This window comes from Dendropsophus ebraccatus, chromosome 4, assembly GCF_027789765.1.
Source record: "Dendropsophus ebraccatus isolate aDenEbr1 chromosome 4, aDenEbr1.pat, whole genome shotgun sequence".
Taxonomy (NCBI): Eukaryota; Metazoa; Chordata; class Amphibia; order Anura; family Hylidae; genus Dendropsophus; species Dendropsophus ebraccatus.
Window position 1 is genome coordinate 31,155,521 of NC_091457.1, and position 21,962 is coordinate 31,177,482.

At 47.5% G+C, this 21,962-nt stretch overlaps 1 protein-coding gene across 2 annotated transcripts in view; it reads left to right on the forward strand.

The window, feature by feature from the left end:
• HNRNPUL2 (heterogeneous nuclear ribonucleoprotein U like 2) overlaps positions 1 to 21,962 on the forward strand; it is a 75,315-nt gene that overhangs the window by 853 nt on the left and 52,500 nt on the right. For both annotated transcript variants that reach the window (XM_069965429.1, XM_069965428.1), the window contains exons 2-3: positions 174 to 306; positions 15,027 to 15,097. In XM_069965429.1, coding sequence (XP_069821530.1) covers positions 174 to 306; positions 15,027 to 15,097 — 204 coding nt within the window. The remainder of the gene's footprint in view (positions 1 to 173; positions 307 to 15,026; positions 15,098 to 21,962) is intronic.

Consider the following 21,962-nt stretch of genomic DNA (forward strand, 5'->3'; position numbering starts at 1 on the left):
AGGACTTTTTACCTGGACTCTAATGCTGGCACCACTCTGCTTTCTAGCTGATCTCTCAGCCACTGTAGTTGCAAGATGGCTTTTTATGTCTGAGGACGTGTTAGATGGATTTATACGGCACTATTCTGACTCACAAGCCCTCCTTTTATATTTATGTCCTGATTGTGTTACAGAGGGACTGAAGGACAAAAAGGAGACGCAGTCCAAGAATGCAGGAGCCATGTGTCAGGGGGTGAAGAGGGTGCGCGAGGAAGAGCAACGGGGGCGTACATATCACGAGTACAAAGAAGAAGGCTACTTCAGTCGGTAAGATGAACAATGGGGTATATTTACTAAAATGGGCTGATTCTAATACAGTACAATACAGAGTGCATCAGATTTATTACAGTGGTGAGGTTTCTGATAAATCTAGCTCATCTTTAGGCTGTGTAGCCTTCTACATGGGCTGACTGCTGCCAGGATATGAGCCCTGATTGTCTGATACTCATTTAACCCCTTCATGACCAAAGGCAATTGATGCACGGAGGTCCAGGTCACATTGAAACAGTGTTCCTCTTCGCCCTCTAAGAGCCCTATTACCTTTATTTTTTTCCACCTACAGGGCTGGTAAGGGAATTTTTTTTTTTTTGCGACATGGATCTTTGTTTTTTTTTAGGTAGCATATTGGTGTAAAATAATTTTTGATCTGCAATCCTGTTGTTTTTTCTCCTCTTTTTGTATGTTCAGTGTAGGAATAAAACATAGCTCAGGGTGATCAGTGAAAAAAAATACAATAAAGTACTCACTCAGTCTTCATTGATACATTTCAAATATGGGGTATGTGGAGCCTCAGTTGTTGCGAGTATTGCGACATTTTGCCAGGCATCAGTCCACAGACAGCTTTTTCAGGGTATTTGCCCCTCATCAGTGTGGAGCAGGATTCTGCCTAACGGGGGCACGTATCAGGGTGGTTTGGTGATCTTGGTGAACATTTATTGGGGAGTTTTTTTAAGGCAAACTATCAGCAAGTTAGGTGAGTCTCTGGGGGCTGTAATCCGGCCCCCAGTGCTCCAAACAGCCTTACTAGACGTGGTATTAAACTATGCCCAGAATAAAGGTAATAGACTTGCCTTCATCCTCACTGCCCTTCGCGCTGTGGGGAGCTATCAGCCAGTTAGATTTGTCTAACCTGGTACTTCTCCTGTCACTAACTCCCTTAAAGGGAACCAATCACACACAAATTGGCCATAAAGATAAGGAAACGTGCTGGTACATCAGCCAGCACGCTTCCTAACCATCCCCCTGTCCCCTCCGTCCCATGAACATTCAGCCCGCAAAGTTAGTTTAATAGTGTCCCGCGCTGTATGCAAATTACCATGTAAGTAGTCAAGGTGGGCGGGCGGCTGGTCAAGTAGTCCCGGTGGGCGGGGGCTTCCTCATGTAGTCACAGGCTCCTGGGCCGCCTCCGTTGCTGTAATCACGTCCCTCCGGGCGTGTTGTAAAGCGGCTCCTGGTGACGTCACTCGGGGGGGCCGGCATTGCACGTCGGCCACGCCGACGTCTTTACTAAGCTGCGCATGCGCAGTGCAGCCTGAGAAGACGCTGCTGTACTGCGCTTGCGCGGCGTAGTACAGCAGCGGCTTCACCCACTGTACTGCGCACGCGCAGCTTAGTAAAGACGTCGGCGCGGCCGACGTGCAATGCTGGCCCCCCCCGAGTGACGTCACCAGGAGCCGCTTTACAACACGCCCGGAGGGGCGTGATTACAGCAACGGAGGCGGCCCAGGAGCCTGTGACTACATGACAAAGCCCCCGCCCACCGGGACTACTTGACCAGACACCCGCCCACCTTGACTACTTACATGGTAATTTGCATACAGCGCGGGACACTATTAAACTAACTTTGCGGGCTGAATGTTCATGGGACGGAGGGGACAGGGGGATGGTTAGGAAGCGTGCTGGCTGATGTACCAGCACGTTTCCTTATCTTTATGGCCAATTTGTGTGTGATTGGTTCCCTTTAATATAGGAAATGTCACCTGAATTACTGATTAGACTCAGATACTAAAACAAATTCTATTACAATCTGTTTCTATTTTCTTAGTGTCACTGTCATATTTTTTTTTTCCCCCAGAAATCAATAGTACAGGCGAATTTAAAGCGACTCTGTACCCACAATCTGACCCCCCCTCCCCCAACCGCTTGTACCTTCATATAGCTGCTTTTAATCCAAGATCTGTCCTGGGCTCTGTTTGGCAGGTGATGCAGTTTATGTCCTAAAATTAACTTTTCTCTTGCTGCCCCATGCCCAACGGCCGGGGTTTAGAATGTCTATGCATTAGGCTTTCACAACCTCTCTGTCCCTCCTCCCCGCCCTCCACATCATTAGTAATGCTCCAGGCAGATTGTCTCCTATTCATCAGCTGTGTGAATATGGAACATGGGCTGGATCGTTAACGCACCTGTGCTAAGTTTAGACAGGAGAAAATGTTCCAGTGGCATTCCTAATGATGAAGAGGGTGGGGAGGAGGCACGGTGGTGCAAAGTTAGGGCACAGATATTCTAAGCCCCGGCCGTTGGGCACCGGGCTGCAAGTTTTAAAAGTAGTTTTTTAGGACTAACCGCATCACCTGTCGAACAAACCCCAGGACAGATCTTGGATTAAAAGCAGCTATCCGAAGGTACAAGTGGTTTGGGGGGGGGGGGGGGTCAGACTGTGGGTACAGAGTTGCTTTAAGAAACCTTGTAATTGGGTTTACTGGGCAAATATGCCATTATCTGCATTGAAAAAGACTTTCCCCAGGTCCTCTCTCTTATTCACTGCTCATTATCAGGAAATCTCAACTCTTTTACATTAGTCTGTTCTATGGGGAGGAGGAGAGCAGAGAACAAAGGATTACATAGCCTGTTGTAAATTAACTCTATGTTGTCCTGTTTTGGTGCCTCATCTCCCTCAACCCCTCCCCTCTCCATAAGAGAACAATGAAGACGGGGGAGAGCTTCAGACTACCTTTTCATGATAAAAATGCATTTTTCGGCTAATAAACCCAATTACTACGTTTCTTAAAATCGCCTGTACTATTAATATCTGCAAAAAATATATAAACAGTGACACTATAAATTTTAACTTCTTTTCACTTTTTGTACATAGTTACTAGGGCTGCCATATTGCCTAGTCTGTTTTAAGCATTTAATGACATGCTTTACAGCAAGACACTTAGACATAGAGGGCAGTAGACACTCTGTCCCCTTCAGATGAATGTACCTAATTGAGCCTACTCTGACCTTTGAAAAAGGCATTTTTAGAGAGCTGCTATTGCCTTGTCTTGATGCGATCTATCTACTATTGTCACTTGTAGCTGCAATACTGTACAGATCACTTTACAGCAGCCTCATCTTATCACTACAGACTAGTGATGTCACGATAGCAAAATTTTGAGTTCGATACCGATACTAACCTTTTTATTTCGATACTCAATACCGGTTCGATACTTAGTAAAGTATAAAAAAAACAAAAACAAAACACAGCGGTAGAAATATTAATACCCCCTAGACAGCAAATATAATAAATCGGAAGTGTTATCTATATTCTTCAGGTCCGCACTGTTACAGTGATAACAATTTATGGACTACTTTTATTTTATGGCTTTAAAAATAAAATTTACATTTTCCAAATTTTGGTTAAAACTGTCCTATTCTAATTCAGCTATCAGGCTATGCTGGGGGTTTTAGCTCAGTCAGCCACAGGCTGGGAATACTATGAGATGCAATAGAATCTAACAGTCTGTACTTGTGATTATCACCACTATCCAGAGTCTGATACAGTAGCTGCAGCTGTCACCATCACCAGGGACTGTGCCCAGATTCTATTGTATGCACTAGCACAGCTCTGCTAAACCAGGTGCCATGATCACTGATACAGCTCTGCTAAACCAGGTGCCATGATCACTGATACAGCTCTGCTAAACCAGGTGCCATGATCACTGATACACTAGTCATTATCATTAATACAATTCTGCACTTCCAAATAGCCTTATCACTAAAACAGCTCTGCTACACCGAGCGATCAGACAGCTCTGCCGCACCCCCCACCACTAAGACAGCTCTGCCGCACCCCCCACCACTAAGACAGCTCTGCCGCACCCCCCACCACTAAGGCCCCATTCACACGTCCGTGTCAGTTTTTACTGTCAGGAAATCCTGATCAGGAGGCCTTAAATGTCATCAGGAAAGTATCAGGATTTCCTGACAGTAATCCGTTTTTACCTTCAGGAAACCATCAGGAAAAACCTTCAGGATTTCCTGATAAGAAAAATAGGACATGTATTTCTGCAAACTGGATGGTCACAGCTTTCAGAATTACAACTCCCATCATGCTTGGCTGACAGGTCATGATGGAAGTTGTACTTCTGCAGTCTGTGGTCACCCAGGTTGCAGTACATGATGGGAGTTGTACTTCTGCAACCTGGATGGCCACAGGCTGCAGAACTACAACTCCCATCATGGCCTGTCAGCAAGGCATGGTGGGAGTTGTACTTCTGCAACCTGGATGGCCACAGGCTGCAGAGGTACAATCCCAATCATGGCCTGTCAGCAGGGCATGATGGGAGTTTTAATCTCTCCTGGCCGCCGGGGGAGGTGCCGCGATTGGCCGTGGGGGTGGGGTGGGGGTGCCGCGAGTGGCCGCGGGGGGGGGGGGGGGTGATGGGTGACGCGAGTGGCCGCGGGGGGGGGGGGGGGGTGGTGAGGGGTGACGCGAGTGGCCGCGGGGGGGGGTGACGCGAGTGGCCGCGGGGGTGACGCGAGGGGTACCTGCAGACAAGGATGCGGACGAAGAGGCAGCATTAGGCCGGGGCAGAGGCGGAAGGTGAGTGGAACTCCGGACGCTTTCCTGATGTGCATCAGGAAAGCGTCCGGGGCCCGGGCGCTCCCATAGACTCCTATGGGGGCGTCCGGGCCGGATTTCCGGACGAAAATAGGACCGATTCTAAAAAATCCGGTCCTATTTTCCGGAACTGACACCCTTCCGGAAAATTCCGGAAGGGTGTCCGTGTCCAATGAAGGTCTATGCGTCCGGAAATCTGTCCGGATTTCCTGATAGGAAATCCGGGTGTTTTTTCCGGACGTGTGAAGGGGGCCTAAGACAGCTCTGCCGCACCCCCCACCACTAAGACGGCTCTGCCGCACCCCCCACCACTAAGACGGCTCTGCCGCACCCCCCACCACTAAGACGGCTCTGCCGCACCCCCCACCACTAAGACGGCTCTGCCGCACCCCCCACCACTAAGACGGCTCTGCCGCACCCCCCACCACTAAGACGGCTCTGCCGCACCCCCCACCACTAAGACGGCTCTGCCGCACCCCCCACCACTAAGACGGCTCTGCCGCTATCTGCACTAGTTACCAAGATTTGCGGAGTAAGAGAAGAGGAGGTTACACAGGATCCCACACTCTACAGCCGATCTTATCTGCTCCTCTCAGCCCCGGCCACCTCCCCCACCTGCCAGCCGGCTGGATCCTCACATGTGCTGCACATCCCTCGGCCTCCTCTCCTGGATCTCACAGACTCCCGCTCTCCCTCTTCAGCCTACCCACCTCCAGCCTTCTCCGTCCTCCTCTCCCGGACCTCCTGCTCTCCCTCTCCAGCCTTCTCCTCCTTCCTCCTCTCCCTCTCCAGCCGCCCAGATCTCCGTGCAGCTCCGGCTCCTCTGCATATCATCTCTCTGATAACAGAGTCTGGTGGAGCCGGACTCTGTTATCAGAGAGACACCAGCAGCGGGGGTCTGTTACACACAGTAACCGACCCCCGCTGTATATGGAGCGGGCTCAGGAGGGGGGTAATGCCGCTGTCAGTGTGACAGCAGCATCTATACACTTAGCTATTGCTAGTGCCGGCTATTTGAAATTGGCGCCAATGGGAGCGGAGGGAGGGACAGCAGAGGAGGAGACTGCAGAGGGCAGGGAGAGGCACATAGAGAACACGGCCGGCGCTCAGCTAGCCGCCCACTGTGTTCTCAGCTTAACTTAAAGTTTCTATACCAGGAAATCCTGTTTTTTTTGCCCGAAATTTCGATAGTAGTATCGATATTTCGGTGCATCGTGCATACCTACTGCATCTACGTCATCTCGTCGTTAGGAGAGATCAGTGTAGTTGTATTAGAAGTCCCCCTAAGTTTTACTAAGTTAAAAAAAAAAATTGTTCCTATTAGTTAAAAAAAATCCCCTCCCCTAATAAGTCACCCCCCTTCTCCCATTTTTTAAATAAAAATAAAAATCTTTGTTTGCACCAAATCCAGAAAAATTGAAACAAAACGATCAAAAAGACACATATACGCAGTCAAGGTTCCGATAGAAAGAACAGATCATGGGGCAAAAAATTACACTTCACACAGCCCCATACACCAAAGTATAAAAGCGTTATAAGTAGGGATGGTCCGAACCTGCCAAGGTTCGGGTTCGTATGAACCCGAACGCTCGGCAGCAGATTCCCGCTGTCTGCCCACTCCGTCGAGCGGGCGGATACAGCGGGAGTAACGTCTGGAAAACTGGGATACAGCCTATGGCTGTGGCTGTATCCCAGTTTTCCAGGCGGTCCTCCCGCTGGATCCGCCCGCTCCATGGAGCGGGCAGACAGCGGGAATCATTACCGAGGGTTCGGGTTCGTACGAAACCGAACTCTGTTCGGACCATCCCTGACAAGGGGGCATCCTTTACGTCTAGAGGAAACAAGGTTTCACCATTACGGAGGGATGTCTGGCTAGTCCTGTGTTTTGAGACTCTTCAATGAGGCTCCACAGGCTCTTTTGCATATTCATGTTTCCCAGGGGGCAATGCAGCTAGGATTTCACTGCATTGAGCGCTTTCGCTGGCAGTGTTATCATTTGGCTGGTCTCCCTGAGATCAGTGATCTGTTTTTCTTAAGGTTTCACCATCAGCACAGATGCAGATTCTTTACTGTAGGAGCTGAGAGACTATGGAACTTTTTGCCACATGAGGATGTCATGGCTAATTCATTAAATAAGTTCAAGGGAGGCCTGGTTGCATTTCTTGAAAAATACATTAAAAGTTATGGGCATTAGATTTCTGGTGATATGTTGATCCTGGGATTATTAATATTGCTATTGGAGTCGGGAAAGAAATAGTTTCCTTTATAGTAGCCAGCCTAGAATTTAGTCTTATAGTAGCCAGCCTTTCCCAATAATGCCCTAATAGTAGCCATCTCCCCAAGTGTCTCATATAGTAGCCAGCCCTCCTCAGTAGTCTCATATAGTAGCCAGTCCTCCCCATATTCTCTTATAAATTAGGCAGCCTTTCCCATAGTCTCTTATGTAGTAGCCATCGCTCCACAATAGTCTTTTATAGTAGCCAGCCCACCCTGTAGTCTCATATAGTAGCCAGCCCTCTATCATAGTCTCTTATATAGTAGCCAGTCCTCCCCATATGCTCTTATATAGTAGCAAGGCCTCCCCCATAGTCTCATATAGTAGTCAGCCGTCCCCGATAGTGCCTAAATAGTAGGCAGCCCTCCTCAATAGTCTCATAGTAGGAAGCCATCCCCAGTAATCTCATATAGTAGCCAGCCCTCCCCAATAGTCACTTATATAGTAACCATGGTGGGCCAGATGTAATTCAAACTCTGAATTGCCTGGCGGGCCAAAAATAATGCCACTATGGGCCAGATTTGGCCCGCGGGCCAGAGTTTGACATGACTGCTTTGGATCAACACTGTAGGGTTTCTCTAGGTTGAACCTGATAGAATTTGTCATAGTAACATAGTTAATAAGGTTGAAAGAAGACAAAAGTCCATTTAAACTCCACGATCGGTATTGATCACTGCTTTTAAAGGTTTAATGACGATGGCTATGTGACTGCCTGTCTTTATCCCTGGCTCCTAGCACATTAAAGGGGTTATCCAGCGTTAGAAAAACATGGCCAAATTCCTTCAGGGACAGGAACACTCGTCTCCAGTTCTGGTGTGGTTTGCAACGAAGCTCCATTTACTTCAATGGAACTGAGTTGGTAAACCCCACCCAAACTGGAGAGAAGAGTCTCTGGAAGAAAGTGGCCATGTTTTTCAAATGCTGGATAACCCCTTTAACCCCTTAGTGACCGCCGATACGGCTTTCTACGGCGGTCACTAATGGGCCTTATTCTGCTGCCATCAGCTTTTTACGGCGATGGCAGAGAATAAGATTGCGGGGCCGGGACGGCCCCCACCCCATCCCCCCGGCTACCGGAGGTAGCTGAGGGGTTGGGGCAGTGTGTGGGGTCCGTCCCGGCCCCCCCCCCTTACCGACGATCGCCGCTATTAACGTTATAGCGGCGGCCGTCGGTAAAGGGGATTACCGGTGCCGCCGCCACCTTTCATCTCCCCCCGCCGTGAATCTACGGCGGGGGGAGATGAAATAAGTGTATATCAGACCCCAGATCAGACCCCCCTAGTGCCCCGATAACTAACCCCCCTCCCCCGGCGGCCATCATTTCCAAGATGGCCGCCGCCATCGCTGTGAACCGACTAACGTCGGTTCACAGCGATTAAAAAGTTAAAATGAATGAAAGCCCCATGCTCTCCGCCACCGGAGGTAGCGGAGAGCATGGGGCAGTCATCGGGGACCCCCCTGTGGGGTCCCGGTACAAGCGATCAGCGGTATATACTATATACCGCTGATCGCTTGTACCATGTGCTCCTGGCACTTTTTATCCCCTGTCACCATAAATGATTGGTGACAGGGGATAAAAAGTGATGTCCCCCCACCCCCCAAGTCGCCCCTCACCCCCCCTTCCCCATATACTCACCGGAACCCACGGAGCTCCTTCCTCCTCGACGTCCTGGCTGGTTATGAAGTGCGCATGCGCTTCACAACCAGCCAAGCTCTGAAAATTTAAAGTGACAGAGACCAATTTGGTCTCTGTCACTGAACTATGATTACTGTGATAGAAAATATCACAGTAATCATAGTAATACAGTGAAAATGAATGTATAAAGTACAAAAAGTGACAAACATACAAAAAAATAAAACACACACTTTTTATTATAGTAATAATTACAGTTTACTCCCAAATTACCCCTAACCCCTCCCCAGATTACCCGTAACCACCGCACGTTGCCCGTAACCACCGCACGTTGCCCATAACCACCGCACGTTGCCCGTAACCACCGCACGTTGCCCGTAACCACCGCACGTTGCCCGTAACCACCGCACGTTGCCCGTAACCACCGCACGTTGCCCGTAACCACCGCACGTTGCCCGTAACCACCGCAAATTGCCCGTGACCCCCTCCAGATTGCCCGTAACCACCCCAAATTACATGTAACCACCCCAGATTACCTATAAGCACTTCAGTTTATCAGTAACAATCCCAGATTGTCTGTAACCCTTCCAGGTTGCACATAACCCCCCCAGGTTCCCCGTAATCATGCCAGATTACATGTAACCCCCCCCAGATTGCACGTAACCACCGCGCGTTGCCTCTGACCACGCCACGATGCCTCTGACCACCGCACGTCGCCTCTGACCACCGCACGTCGCCTCTGACCACCGCACGTCGCCTCTGACCACCGCACGTCGCCTCTGACCACCGCACGTCGCCTCTGACCACCGCACGTCGCCTCTGACCACCGCACGTCGCCTCTGACCACCGCACGTCGCCTCTGACCACCGCACGTCGCCTCTGACCACCGCACGTCGCCTCTGACCACCGCACGTCGCCTCTGACCACCGCACGTCGCCTCTGACCACCGCACGTCGCCTCTGACCACCGCACGTCGCCTCTGACCACCGCACGTCGCCTCTGACCACCGCACGTCGCCTCTGACCACCCCAAATTGCCAATGACCCCCTCCAGATTGCGGTGCCCATGTCAGATTACAGGTACCCACCCCAGATTGCCTATAAGAACTTCAGTTTATCCGTAACCACCCCACATTGCCCGTAACCACCCCACGTTGCCCGTAAGCACCCCAGATTGTCAGTAAGCACTGCAGGTTGCGCGTAACCACCCCACGTTGCCTGTAACCACCCCAGATTGTCTGTAAGCATTGCAGGTTGCCCGTAACCAGCCCACGTTGCCCGTAACCACCCCAGATTGTCTGTAAGCACTGCAGGTTGCCCGTAACCACCCCACGTTGCCCGTATCCACCCCAGATTGTCTGTAAGCACTGCAGGTTGCCCGTAACCACCCCACGTTTCCCGTAACCATCCCAGATTGTCTGTAAGCACAGCAGGTTGCCTGTAACCAGCCCACGTTGCCTGTAACCAGCCCACGTTGCCTGTAACCAGCCCACGTTGCCTGTAACCAGCCCACGTTGCCGTAACCACAGCAGGTTGCCCGTGACCACCCCACGTTGCCCATAACCACCCCACGTTGCCCGTAACCACCCCACGTTGCCTGTAACCACCCCACGTTGCCTGTAACCACAGCAGGTTGCCCGTGACCACCCCATGTTGTCCGTAACCACCCCAGATTACCTGTAACCACCTCAGGTTGCCCGTAACCACCCCTGGTTGCCCGTAACCACCCCACATTACCTGTAATCTCATTTTTTTTATTTTATTTTAGTAACTGCGCTATTCTAATAACCATTACTAGCTGCGGTTTTGCTCCTGTAAATTGGCGCTCCTTCCCTTCTGAGCCCTGCTGTGTGCCCGTACAGTGGTTTATGCCCACATATGGGGTACCGTTTTACTCAGGAGAACCTGCGTTACAGATTTTGGGGTACGTTTTCTCTCCTGTTCCTCGTCAAATTGAGAAATTTCAAACTAAACCAACATATTATTGGAAAAATTCGAGTTTTTCATTTTTACTGGCCAATTTTGAATACTTTCCTCTAATACCTGTGGGGTAAAAATGGTCACCACACACCAAGATGAATTCTTTGAGGGGTGCTCTTTCCAAAATGTGGTGACTTTTGGGGGGAATCTATTCTGCTGACACTACAGGGGCTCAGCAAACGCACCTGGCGCTCAGAAACTTCTTCAGAAAAATCTGCACTGGAAATGCTAATTGGCGCTCCTTCCCTTCTGAGCCCGGCTGTGTGCCCATGCAGTGGTTTATGCCCACATATGGGGTACCGTTCTACTCAGGAGAACCTGCTTTACATATGTTGGGGTGACATTTCTCTCCTGTTCCTCGTGAAATTGAGAAATTTCAAACTAAAGGAACATATTATTGGAAAAATTCGAGTTTTTCATTTTTACTGTCTACTTTTGAATACTTTCCTCAAATACCTGTGGGGTCAAAATGCTCACCACACCCCAAAATAAATTCTATGAGGGGTGCACTTTCCAAAATGGGGTGACTTATTGGGAGATTTTACTCTGCGGACACTACAGGGGCTCTGCAAACGCACCTGGCACTCGGAAACTTCTTCAGCAAAATCTGCATTGAAAAAGCTAATTGGCGCTCCTTCCCTTTTGAGCCCTCCTGTGTGCCCATACAGTGGTTTACGCCCACATATGGGGTACCATTGTACTCAGGAGAACCTGCGTTACAAATTTTGTGGTACTTTTTTCCTCTTTTTCCTCGTGAAATTGAGAAATTTCAAACTAAAAGAACATAATATTGGAAAAATTTGAGTTTTTCATTTTTACTGTCTACTTTTGAATACTTTCCTCTAATACCTGTGGGGTCAAAATGGTCACCACACACCAAGATGAATACTTTGAGGGGTGCACTTTCCAAAATGGAGTGACTTATGGCGAGATTTTACTCCGCTGGCACTACAGGGGCTCTGCAAACGCACCTGGCGCTCGGAAACTTCTGCAGCAAAATCTGCATTGAAAAAGCTAATTGGCGCTCCTTCCCTTCTGAGCCCTCCTGTGTGCCCATACAGTGGTTTATGCCCACATATGGGGTACCATTGTACTCAGGAGAACCTGCGTTACAAATTTTGGGGTACTTTTTTCCTCTTGTTCCTCGTGAAATTGAGAAATTTCAAACTAAACGAACATATTATTGGAAGAATTTGAGTTTTTCATTTTTACTGTCTTCTTTTGAATACTTTCCTGTAATACCTGTGGGGTCAAAATGGTCACCACACACCAAGATGAATTCTTTGAGGGGTGTACTTTCCAAAATGGGGTGACTTATGGGGGGTTTTCTCTCTGCTGACACTACAGGGGCACTACAAACGCACCTGGCGCTCAGAAACTTCTTCAGCAAAATCTGCATTGGAAAAGCTAATTGGCGCTCCCTTCCTTCTGAGCCCTGCTGTGTGCCCATACAGTGGTTTACGCCCACATATGGGGTACCGTTGTACTCAAGAGAACCTGCATTACAAATTTTGGGGTGCTTTTTGTCTCATATTCCTTGTGAAAATGAGAAACTTTAATCTAAACGTATATATTATTGGAAAATTAAAATTTTCCATTTTTTTACTGCCTAATTGTAAATACTTTCCTCCAGCCCCTGTAGGGTTAAAATGCTCATTATACCCCTAGATTAATTCTTTAAGGTGTGTAGTTTCCAAAATGGGGTCACTTATGGGGGTTGTCAGGATACCAGACTTCTAAATCCATTTAAAAAAAGAACTGGTCCCTAAAAAAATCAGTTTCACGAAAATGTGATAATTTGCTGATAAATTTCTAAGCCCCATAACACCCTAAAAAAGTAAAATATGTTTACCAAATTATGCCAGAATAAAGAAGACATATTGGTAATGTGACTTAGTAACTAATTTATGTGCTACGACTTTCTTTTTTTAGAAGCAGAGAATTTCAAAGTTCATAAAATGCAAATTTTTTTTATTTTTCATGATATTTTGATGTTTTTCACAAAAAACACACAAAGTAGTGACCAAATTTTGCCACTAACATAAAGTGCCATATGTCACGAAAAAAACAATCTCAGAATCGCTAGCATACGTTAAAGCATCACTGAGCTATAAGAGCATAAAGTGAGACAGGTCAGATTTTGAAAAATTAGCCTGGTCATTAAGGCCAAAACTAGCTGCAGCACAAAGGGGTTAATGTTGATGAATCTTTTGAACTGATGCAATCAGTCGTTGAATGACACAGGGCAAGATCACCTTGTTTGGTGTATAATCAGATCATGTAATAGGGCTGTAAGTTTAGATCAGTTATTTGTTGGGTTTATTTGCTGTAACTAAATTAGCTCAGTTCTCATAAATTGATGGCTCGATAGATTGGAGGGGCACACAGACAAGTCCTGAATTGTTTGTGCAGCTAGTTTTGGCACTTGGTCATTGCTATGAAATGAGGATGTGTGGCCAGCAGGTAATTGTTTTAACTGGCCAGAAAAAAAAAATAGATGGCTGATATCTCGCCCTGTTACATAGGGCAATGTCGGCTTGTTTTGCCCGATAATCGCCCCGTGTGACAGGCCATTAGGCCAACATAAGAAAGATTTGCTTTCTGGAAATGAATGGGCCTATTCCACGGGAGCGATAATCAGCCGAATCAGCCTGATTCGGCCGATTATCGCTCAGTGGAATAGAGAAAACTATCAGCCGATCGCGTCATCGGCTGATCGTTTATTTAGGGCCAGACCTAAAATCATCGGTCCCCCACCGTGCGTCGCTGCGGTGGTATAGCGGTGCGCGGCGGCGCCCAACAATTTGAGAAGCTCAGTATACATTACCTGCCTGGGCTTCTCCTCCTCTCAGTCTTCCTCCCCGGGTCCCGCTCGCAGCATCAGCAGCTCCGGTGCGGCCTGACTGAGCAGTCAGACCGCACAGCCAATCACTGGCCAGGACCACCGCAGCCAGTGATTGGCTGAGCGGTCTGACTGCTCAGTCAGGCCGCATCGAAGCTGATGCTACGCCGCGGGACCCGAGGAGGAAGACTGAGCTGAGAAGCCTGGACAGGTAATGTATTGCTGCACCCGCCCGCCTGTCTGAGTTTTGTCTTTTTTTAATAAAGTTTCATGGGAATTTTCCTTTGACGGGGTAGTGCGGCGTTTGACTTTTATTCACTAAATAACGCACATTACAAAGTTATACAACTTTGTAATGTGTGTTATTTAAGTGAATGGCCCCCTTCCCCATGTTCCCACCCACCCCGGAAGTGTTGGTGCATTATATTTACGTGTTCGCTTTTGACCCCAGCTGCCATCTTGTGTCGACGATGTCATGTTCGAGAGGCTGGCCGAACCACTCCAGCTGTCCCACATGCCGGCCCCCCTCTGCCGTGTCATCAGCTGCAAAAGTTAAAGGGAACCAATCAGCCCGTTTGGGCTGATATGGTTCCCTTGAGCATTGTATAAAGCACCTGGAGCGGCCCCTGCATGTACCGTCCACGGCCGCAGCAGGTGCTTTATAACGGAGAAAATGACTTTTATTTCCCGGCTCGTGACTAGATACGAGCGGGGAAGTAGTCACGGTGGGCGGCTCCCCGCTCGTATCTAGTCACTGTGCTCGGCGGGATGATTGACAGGCAGAGAGGCCAGTAACGGACCTCTGCCTGTCAATCATCCCCTCTGAGCGCGCTGACAGGCAGAGCGCAGTGACTAGATAGGAGCGGGGAACCGCCCACCGTGACTACTTCCCCGCTCGTATCTAGTCACGAGTCGGGGAATACAAGTCATTTTCTCCGTTATAAGGTACGTGCAGGGGCCGCTCCAGGTGCTTTATACAATGCTCAAGGGAACCATATCAGCTCAAACGGGCTGATTGGTTCCCTTTAAACGCCGCACTACCCCTTTAAATATAATTTTATTAAAATAAATGCATTTGAAAGCAACGGATTGGCAAAAAGAATTACTTTAAAGGGTACCTATTAGAGATGAGCCTAAGCGCTCATCAAGCGAATCGCTTTGTTTGATCAGCACACCGCTTATGGCAGGGAGCGGAGCAGTTGGGGAAGCCCGGCGGTGTGATCAGCAGAGCGCCGATCAAATGAAGAGATTCGCTTCGCTTGGTGAGCGCTTCGGCTCATCTCTAGTACCTATAGTTTGGAGACATGTCAGAGGTTTGTTTAACTGATAGGTATTAATCCCTTTAAGGATTTGATTGGGTGCTGTAATGTTGCATATCTTGGTTCTCAGCATAATTGTATATCAGATTTTAATAAAACTTAAACTGTTTTTAGATCTAAGTCCCCTGTACCTACTGAGGAGGCTGCAAACGAAGTGGAAGAAAATGTAGTGTGTCTGGATAAATGTGAGTATATCTGGTCTTCATTTTAGGTCTCTTGTATACTTACTGGTATAAAAGGGTATTTCCACCTGAGCTAGCTTGTTGTATGCTACGCATACAATAGAGCTTAACAAGCTGATCGCCGGGGGTCTGACTGCTGGACCCCCATCAATCCTGAAAATGGATAAGCGTCAATTAAATTAAGGAGGCCTCATTTCTGTAATGTAGGATAGTGGTCAAATTACCTTTACTTGGCCTTGGATACAATTATTCTGTATAAATACATTAACTGCATCCTCGGACAGCTTGATCTGTACTCTGAAGCTTTCTGCAGTCTCACAGAAAATGAATAGAGTTCAGTGTTTAACCCCTTAAAGGGAACCAATCACCTGAAAAATCAGTATGAGACCAATAATCTGTGCTAATACCCCCTCTAACACACTTTCCACACGTATATCTGTAATGTCTGCCCCTGCCCTACACACCCCAAAATCATCTTAGAACTTGTCCCGCGCTGTATGCTAATTCCTCTTAAGTAGTCACGTTCAGGCCAAGTAGTCACGGCCCGGGGGTGGGGTTTGGCTGTAATCACGCCTCTATGGGCGTCATTCCCTGCATCATCATCCGGGGAGTGGGCCTGGGCTGTGTAACTGAGATATAGCATAGCGGCTGCCTATCCCCCCTGTACTCTGTATGTCTGATCCGGCCTCTCATACAGGGAGCTGCTGCTTCACTGAGCCACTGCAGCCACTACACAAATCATTCCTCTACTGCTGGCTAGAGAAGGGTTAAAATCATTCATTCAGCGACATTCTTATTCCCCCTTTCCGTGTGTGGCCCCCTTCTCTCTCCTTACATGCTTCTGGTGCCTCTCCGCTCTGTCTTTGATGCTGTAACAGAGGCAGATGGGAAATAAGGAGTGCAGCGACGGCAGGAGGAGGAAAGGAGAGTGGAGAGGGGGGCCGCTGCTGTAACAGCAGGATGGAGCAGCGGAGAACATGAGAGAGAGAGGAGGGGGGGGGGGGGGGGAATAAGAGCGTTGCTGAATGAATGATTTTAACCCTTCTCTAGCCAGCAGCACAGGAATGGTTTTTGGGGTGGCTTAGAATCATTCATTCATGGACGCTCAGTGAAGCAGCAGCTCCCTGTATGAGAGGCCAGGTCAGACATACAGAGTACAGGGGGTATAGGCAGCCGCTATGCTATATCTCAGATACATAGCCCAGGTCCGTCCCCCGGATGATGATGCAGGGAATGATGCCCATAGAGGCGTGATTACAGGCAAACCCCGCCCCCGGGCCGTGACTACTTGGCCTGAACGTGAATACTTGAGAGGAATTGGCATATAGCGCGAGACAAGTTAAAAGTATGATTTTGGGGTGTGTGGGGCAGGGGCAGACGTTACAGATATGTGTGGAAAGTGTGTTAGAGGGGGTATTAGCACAGATTATTGGCCTCATACTGACTTTTTAGGTGATTGTTCCCTTTAAGGACAGCCTGAAAAGGCCTTAAAGTGTCACTGTCGTGAAATTTTTTTTTGCAGAAATCAATAGTCCAGGCGATTTTAAGAAACTTTGTAATTGGGTTTATTATCCGAAAAATGCATTTTTATCATGAAAAAGCAGTTTGAAGCTCTCCCCCTGTCTTCATTGTTCTCCTATGGAGAGAGCTAAAGAAAAGACCAAAACAGGACAACAAAGAGTTAATCTACAAATACCTCACGGGATATCTCTTGTGACAGTCACCAGTGACCTGTCTGAGCTCGGATTACAGCTGTCACCCAGCTCTGTGCCTGTAATCCTCTGTTATCTGCTTTCTGCTGCCGGCTAACTCCCTCCTTCCTCCTCCCCCCTCCCCTCTCCCTAGAACAGACAGGGTACGTCTCCTGCAACAAGTCACAATTTTCAGATTTTTCAGAGTGGATGAAAAAGAGGAAGGGGGGGGGGACCTGGGAAAAGGCTTTTTACATGCAGATAATGGCAGATTTGGCTAATAAACCCAATTACAAAGTTTCTTAAAATCGCCTGGACTATTGATTTCTGCAAAAAAAAAAAATATGACAGTGACTCTTTAAGGACAGAGACAAATTTTATGAATATGACCTGTGTTACTTTATTTATTAATGCAAAAGGACGCTGGTTGACCTCAGGGAGATCAACCAAAACACCGCAGAGACACCATCACGTGTCTCAACGTCAGTGTATTCTAGAACATTGCCCCCTGGGAAATCGAATATGCAAAAGAACACTGCAGAGACACCATCACATGTCTCGACGTCAGTGAACTAGCCAGACCTTCCCTCCGGGAAGGAACAACCAAGCCAAAGCGTTCTCCAGTCAAGGAAACCACCTCAGCAAGGTATCCATCCACAGACAGCTGTTTCGGGGTTTTTTGCCACGTGATGGTGTCTCTGCGGTGTTTTGGTTGATCTCCCTGAGGTCAACCAGCGTCCTTTTGCATGCACATACTAGTCATTGCTCCCACTAGCCAGAAACCTACTCCACACTGATGAGGGGCAAAAACCCCGAAACAGCTGTCTGTGGATGGATACCTTGCTGAGGTGGTTTCCTTGACTGGAGAACGCTTTGGCTTGGTTGTTCCTTCCCGGAGGGAAGGTCTGGCTAGTTCACTGACGTCGAGACATGTGATGGTGTCTCTGCAGTGTTCTTTTGCATACTTTATTTATTAATAACTTGGGAGTGCTTTTACCTTTCCGGCTGATTCTGAGATTTTCTCGTGACATATGGTACTTTACATTTCTGGTAAATTGTAGTCGATACTTATAACGAATCTTTATGAAAGAAAAAAACTAAATAACATGAAAAATTGTGAAAAAAAAAAAAAAAAAAAAGCATTTTTCCAACTTTGAAACTTTTCTGCTTATACAGAAAATGGTTATGTCACATAAATTATATATTAAATAGCATTAGCAACATGTCTACTTTATGTTGGCGGCATTTATTAAACGCTTTCATTTTTTTTTAGACATAGAAAGCATAAAACATTAGCAGCAATTTTCCAAATTTTCAGTAAAATTTCAAAATCAGATATTTTTAGGGACCTAATCAGGTTTAAAGTGTATTTAAGGGGAGTGTATATTAGAAAGCCCCACAACGCACCCCATTTCAGAAACTGCACCCCCCCCCAAACTCTGCAAAAGCACATCCAAAGTGTTTTAACCCTTTAGGGGAGTCACAGAAATAAAAGCAGTGTGTAAGAAATTTGAAAATTTTTATTTTCTGTGCAGAGATTTTGTTGTAATCCAATATCTTCCATAATGTAAACCTATTACCAGAGAAATGCACCCCAATATTGATTGCCCCGTTTCTGCAGTTTAGGGAAATAGCGCAATAGGTCCACATATGGGGTATTTGACGTAACCACAAGCCTCCAATATAGAGAAGCACCTAGTGAATTTCAACGCCTCCGTTATATTTGGTCATTTTTGACTGTACCACTTCAGGTTGGCAGAGGCTCTGGGGTGCCAAAACATAAAAAACACCCCTAAAGGGACACCATTTAGAAAAGTACACCCCTCAAGGAATCTAACAAGGGGTGCAGTGAGCATATGTGGAACAATGTGACGTGAAAGGGAAAACTATCATTTTTTCACTTTCACGGCACATGTGCCCGTCGTCAAGGGGTCCATATCCTCCCTGCACCCCTTGTTAGATTCCTTGAGGGGTGTAGTTTCCATAATGGGGTCACTTGTGGGGGGGTTTTCACTGTCTTGGCAGCACGAATGCTCTGTAAATGCAACATGGCGTTATCACCCATTCTGGCAAAATCCAGCCTCCAAAATCCAAATGGCGCTCCTGCCCTTCGGAGGCTTGCCCTGCGCCCACATGGCGCTTTATGTCCACATGTGGGGTATTTACAGACTCTGGGGAAATTGCTCTACACATTTTCTCCCCTCCCCCCTCTTTTAACCCCTTGTGAAAATGAAAAAATTAAGACAAGATCAATGATTTAGTTTAAAAATAAAAATTTTTTTACACTAAATGTTGGTTTAGCCTTGATTTTTTTTTTCTATTTCCACAAGGGGTTAAAAAAGAAAATAAACACAAAACGTGTAAGGTAATTCCCCGAGAGTACGAAAATACCCCACATGTAGGCATAATGTGCCATATGGGCACAGGGCAAGCCACCAAAGGGATAAAGCGCCATTTAGAGGCTGGAATGGAGGATGGCGGCCATGTCGCAATTACAAAGCTCCTGTGCTGCCACACAGTAGAAACCCCCCACAAGTGACCTAATTCTGGAAACTACACCCCTCAAGGAATCTAACAAGGCGTACAGTGAGCATATGGACCCCATATGGTGACTGGCACATATGTAGAACATGTGCTGTGAAAATAAAAAAAAAATACAATTGTTTTCATTTTCACGGCACAAATGTGCCAGTCACCAGGGGGCCATATCCCAGCTGCCCCCCTTGTTAATTCCTTATGGGGTGTAGTTTCAGAACGGGGTCACTTATGGGGTTTTTTTTACCATCCTGGCAGCACAAGGGCGTTGTAATTGCATCATGGCAAGCCTCTAATGGGAATGGCGGCCATATCTATTTAGTTGGGGAAAAGGACAATTTTTAATTTATTTAGGGGTATTAGGCCAATTATTAGTTTATAAGGTTTAACCTCTTAGGACATATGACGTACCCCTACGTCATATGTCCTCACTTGCACTTCAAAGCGGGGCCGCGCGGCGGCCCCGCTTTGAAGTGCCGCGATCCCAGGTGCCGCGAGTAGCCCGGGACCGCCGCTATTAGCGGGCACGGTCTGATCGCCGTGCCCGCTAATTAGCTAATCGGAGGCAGCTGTCAAAGTTGACAGCTGCCTCCGATTACCGGAGGCAACGTTTCCCTGGTGTCTAGTGGGGGAGATCGCTCCTCCGGGACCTTGTCCCGGAGGAGCGATCTCCGTTACTGATGCCGGCCGGGGACGCGTCCAAGATGGCGCCGTCCCCGGCTCGGCACTCGTTTGTTTCCGGCTGCAGCAGCCGAAAGCAAACGAGTGCCGATCTCATGGATCTCTGCAGCATATCTATGCTGCAGAGATCTCTATGAGAGATCAAAGTATATATACTAGAAGTCCCCCAGGGGGGCTTCTAGTATATGTGTAAAAAAAAAAAAAAGTGTTGTTAATAGTAAAAAGCCCCCTCCCCTAATAAAAGTCTGAATCACCCCCCTTTTCCCAGGTTTTAAATAAAAGTAAACAAATAAATAAATAAATAAACATGTTTGCTATCGCCGCGTGCGTAATCGCCCGAACTATTAATTAATCACATTCCTGATCTCGTACGGTAAACGGCGTCAGCGTAAAAAAATCCCAAAGTGCAAAATTGCGCATTTTTGGTCGCATCAAATCCAGAAAAAATGTAATATAAAGCGATCAAAAAGTCGTATATGCGCAATCAAGGTACCGATAGAAAGATCACATCACGGCGCAAAAAATGACACCTCGCACAGCCCCATAGACCAAAGGATAAAAGTGCTATAAGCCTGGGAATGGAGCGATTTTAAGGAACGTATATTGGTTAACAACGGTTTGAATTTTTTACAGGCCATCAGATACAATATAAGTTATACATGTTATATATCGTTTTAATCGTAACGACTTGAGGAACATGCATAACAAGTCAGTTTTACCCCAGGGCGAATGGCGTAAAAACACATTTCCCCCAAATAAAAGAAATGCGTTTTTTTTTTCAATTTCACCACACTTTGAATTTTTTTCTGGTTTCGCAGTGTACTTTATGCAAAAATTCAGCCTGTAATTGCAAAGTACAATTAGTGACGCAAAAAATAAGGGGTCATGTGGGTTTCTAGGTGGAAAAATGCAAGTGCTATGACCTTTTAAACACAAGGAGGAAAAACCGAAAACGTAAAAACGAAAATGGGCCATGTCCTTAAAGGGTTAAAAAGACAGGAGTCCATCAATGCAAGAAACCCTCGTGAGGCAGACGACAGTAGCCTCATCATTGGGAAAAAATTTGTTCCAGACTCCAAAATCCCTGGATCAACGTGACCCCTTAAATAGGAATAAGGGGCAGAATTTAGAAAATGTTGAACTCCAATGGCCTTGAAGCGATCTTGTATGCGGAGGCCAGGGTGATTAGAACAGGTGTCGCACTGGAAAATGGTGTCCTTCCTGATCCCCCTGTTACGGAACACTCTGCACTTCTTCTGGGGTCTCCTGTTTTCCAGTGTGCGGGACTTAACCTGGAAAATGTTGCCCTGGTGCGATACGGGGTCCTTCATATCCAGAAGCGCTGGGTCCGCTCCATGGCTGCTAAATATCAGGGCTTTATTACTGCTTCTGATATTTTCGGATCGTGTCACAAGCTACAGTAGCTCGGGCAGTGAGGGACCGAAAGAGTAGGTGCTGGTATAAAAGTTACTCCTGTATGGGTGGGAACCTTTATTCAGCAGTGGGAAGATCAATTCCCAAACGGATCTTCCCACTAACTCAGAGAATGGGGGGGCATTCTGGGGGCTGGATTCGGGTGTCCCTTGCTTCATACACTCTAAGGGTACTGCTGAATGGCGAGGATAACCATTTATGCATTCCGCCGGCGGACTGATGCAGGTGTGCGTCCGCCCTCTGTCCAAAGAATGAACGCATAAAAAGACAAAAAACAAAATTGGGAGAAAAAAACTACTTTTTACCCCAAAGCAACTGATCAGTGTATAAAATACACTGATCATCCGCTAAGGGGCAGTAGAGTAAAGCTGACTAAGATGGATGAAGATTTCAGAATTTAGACGACGAGAGAGCCCGAAGACCTGACTGGAGCAGACGGAAGAAGAGGATGCCGCAGACCGCCGATCTTCCCTCCGGACGCCGGGATCAGGTGAGTATAGTGCACCTACACTATACACACCTGTTCT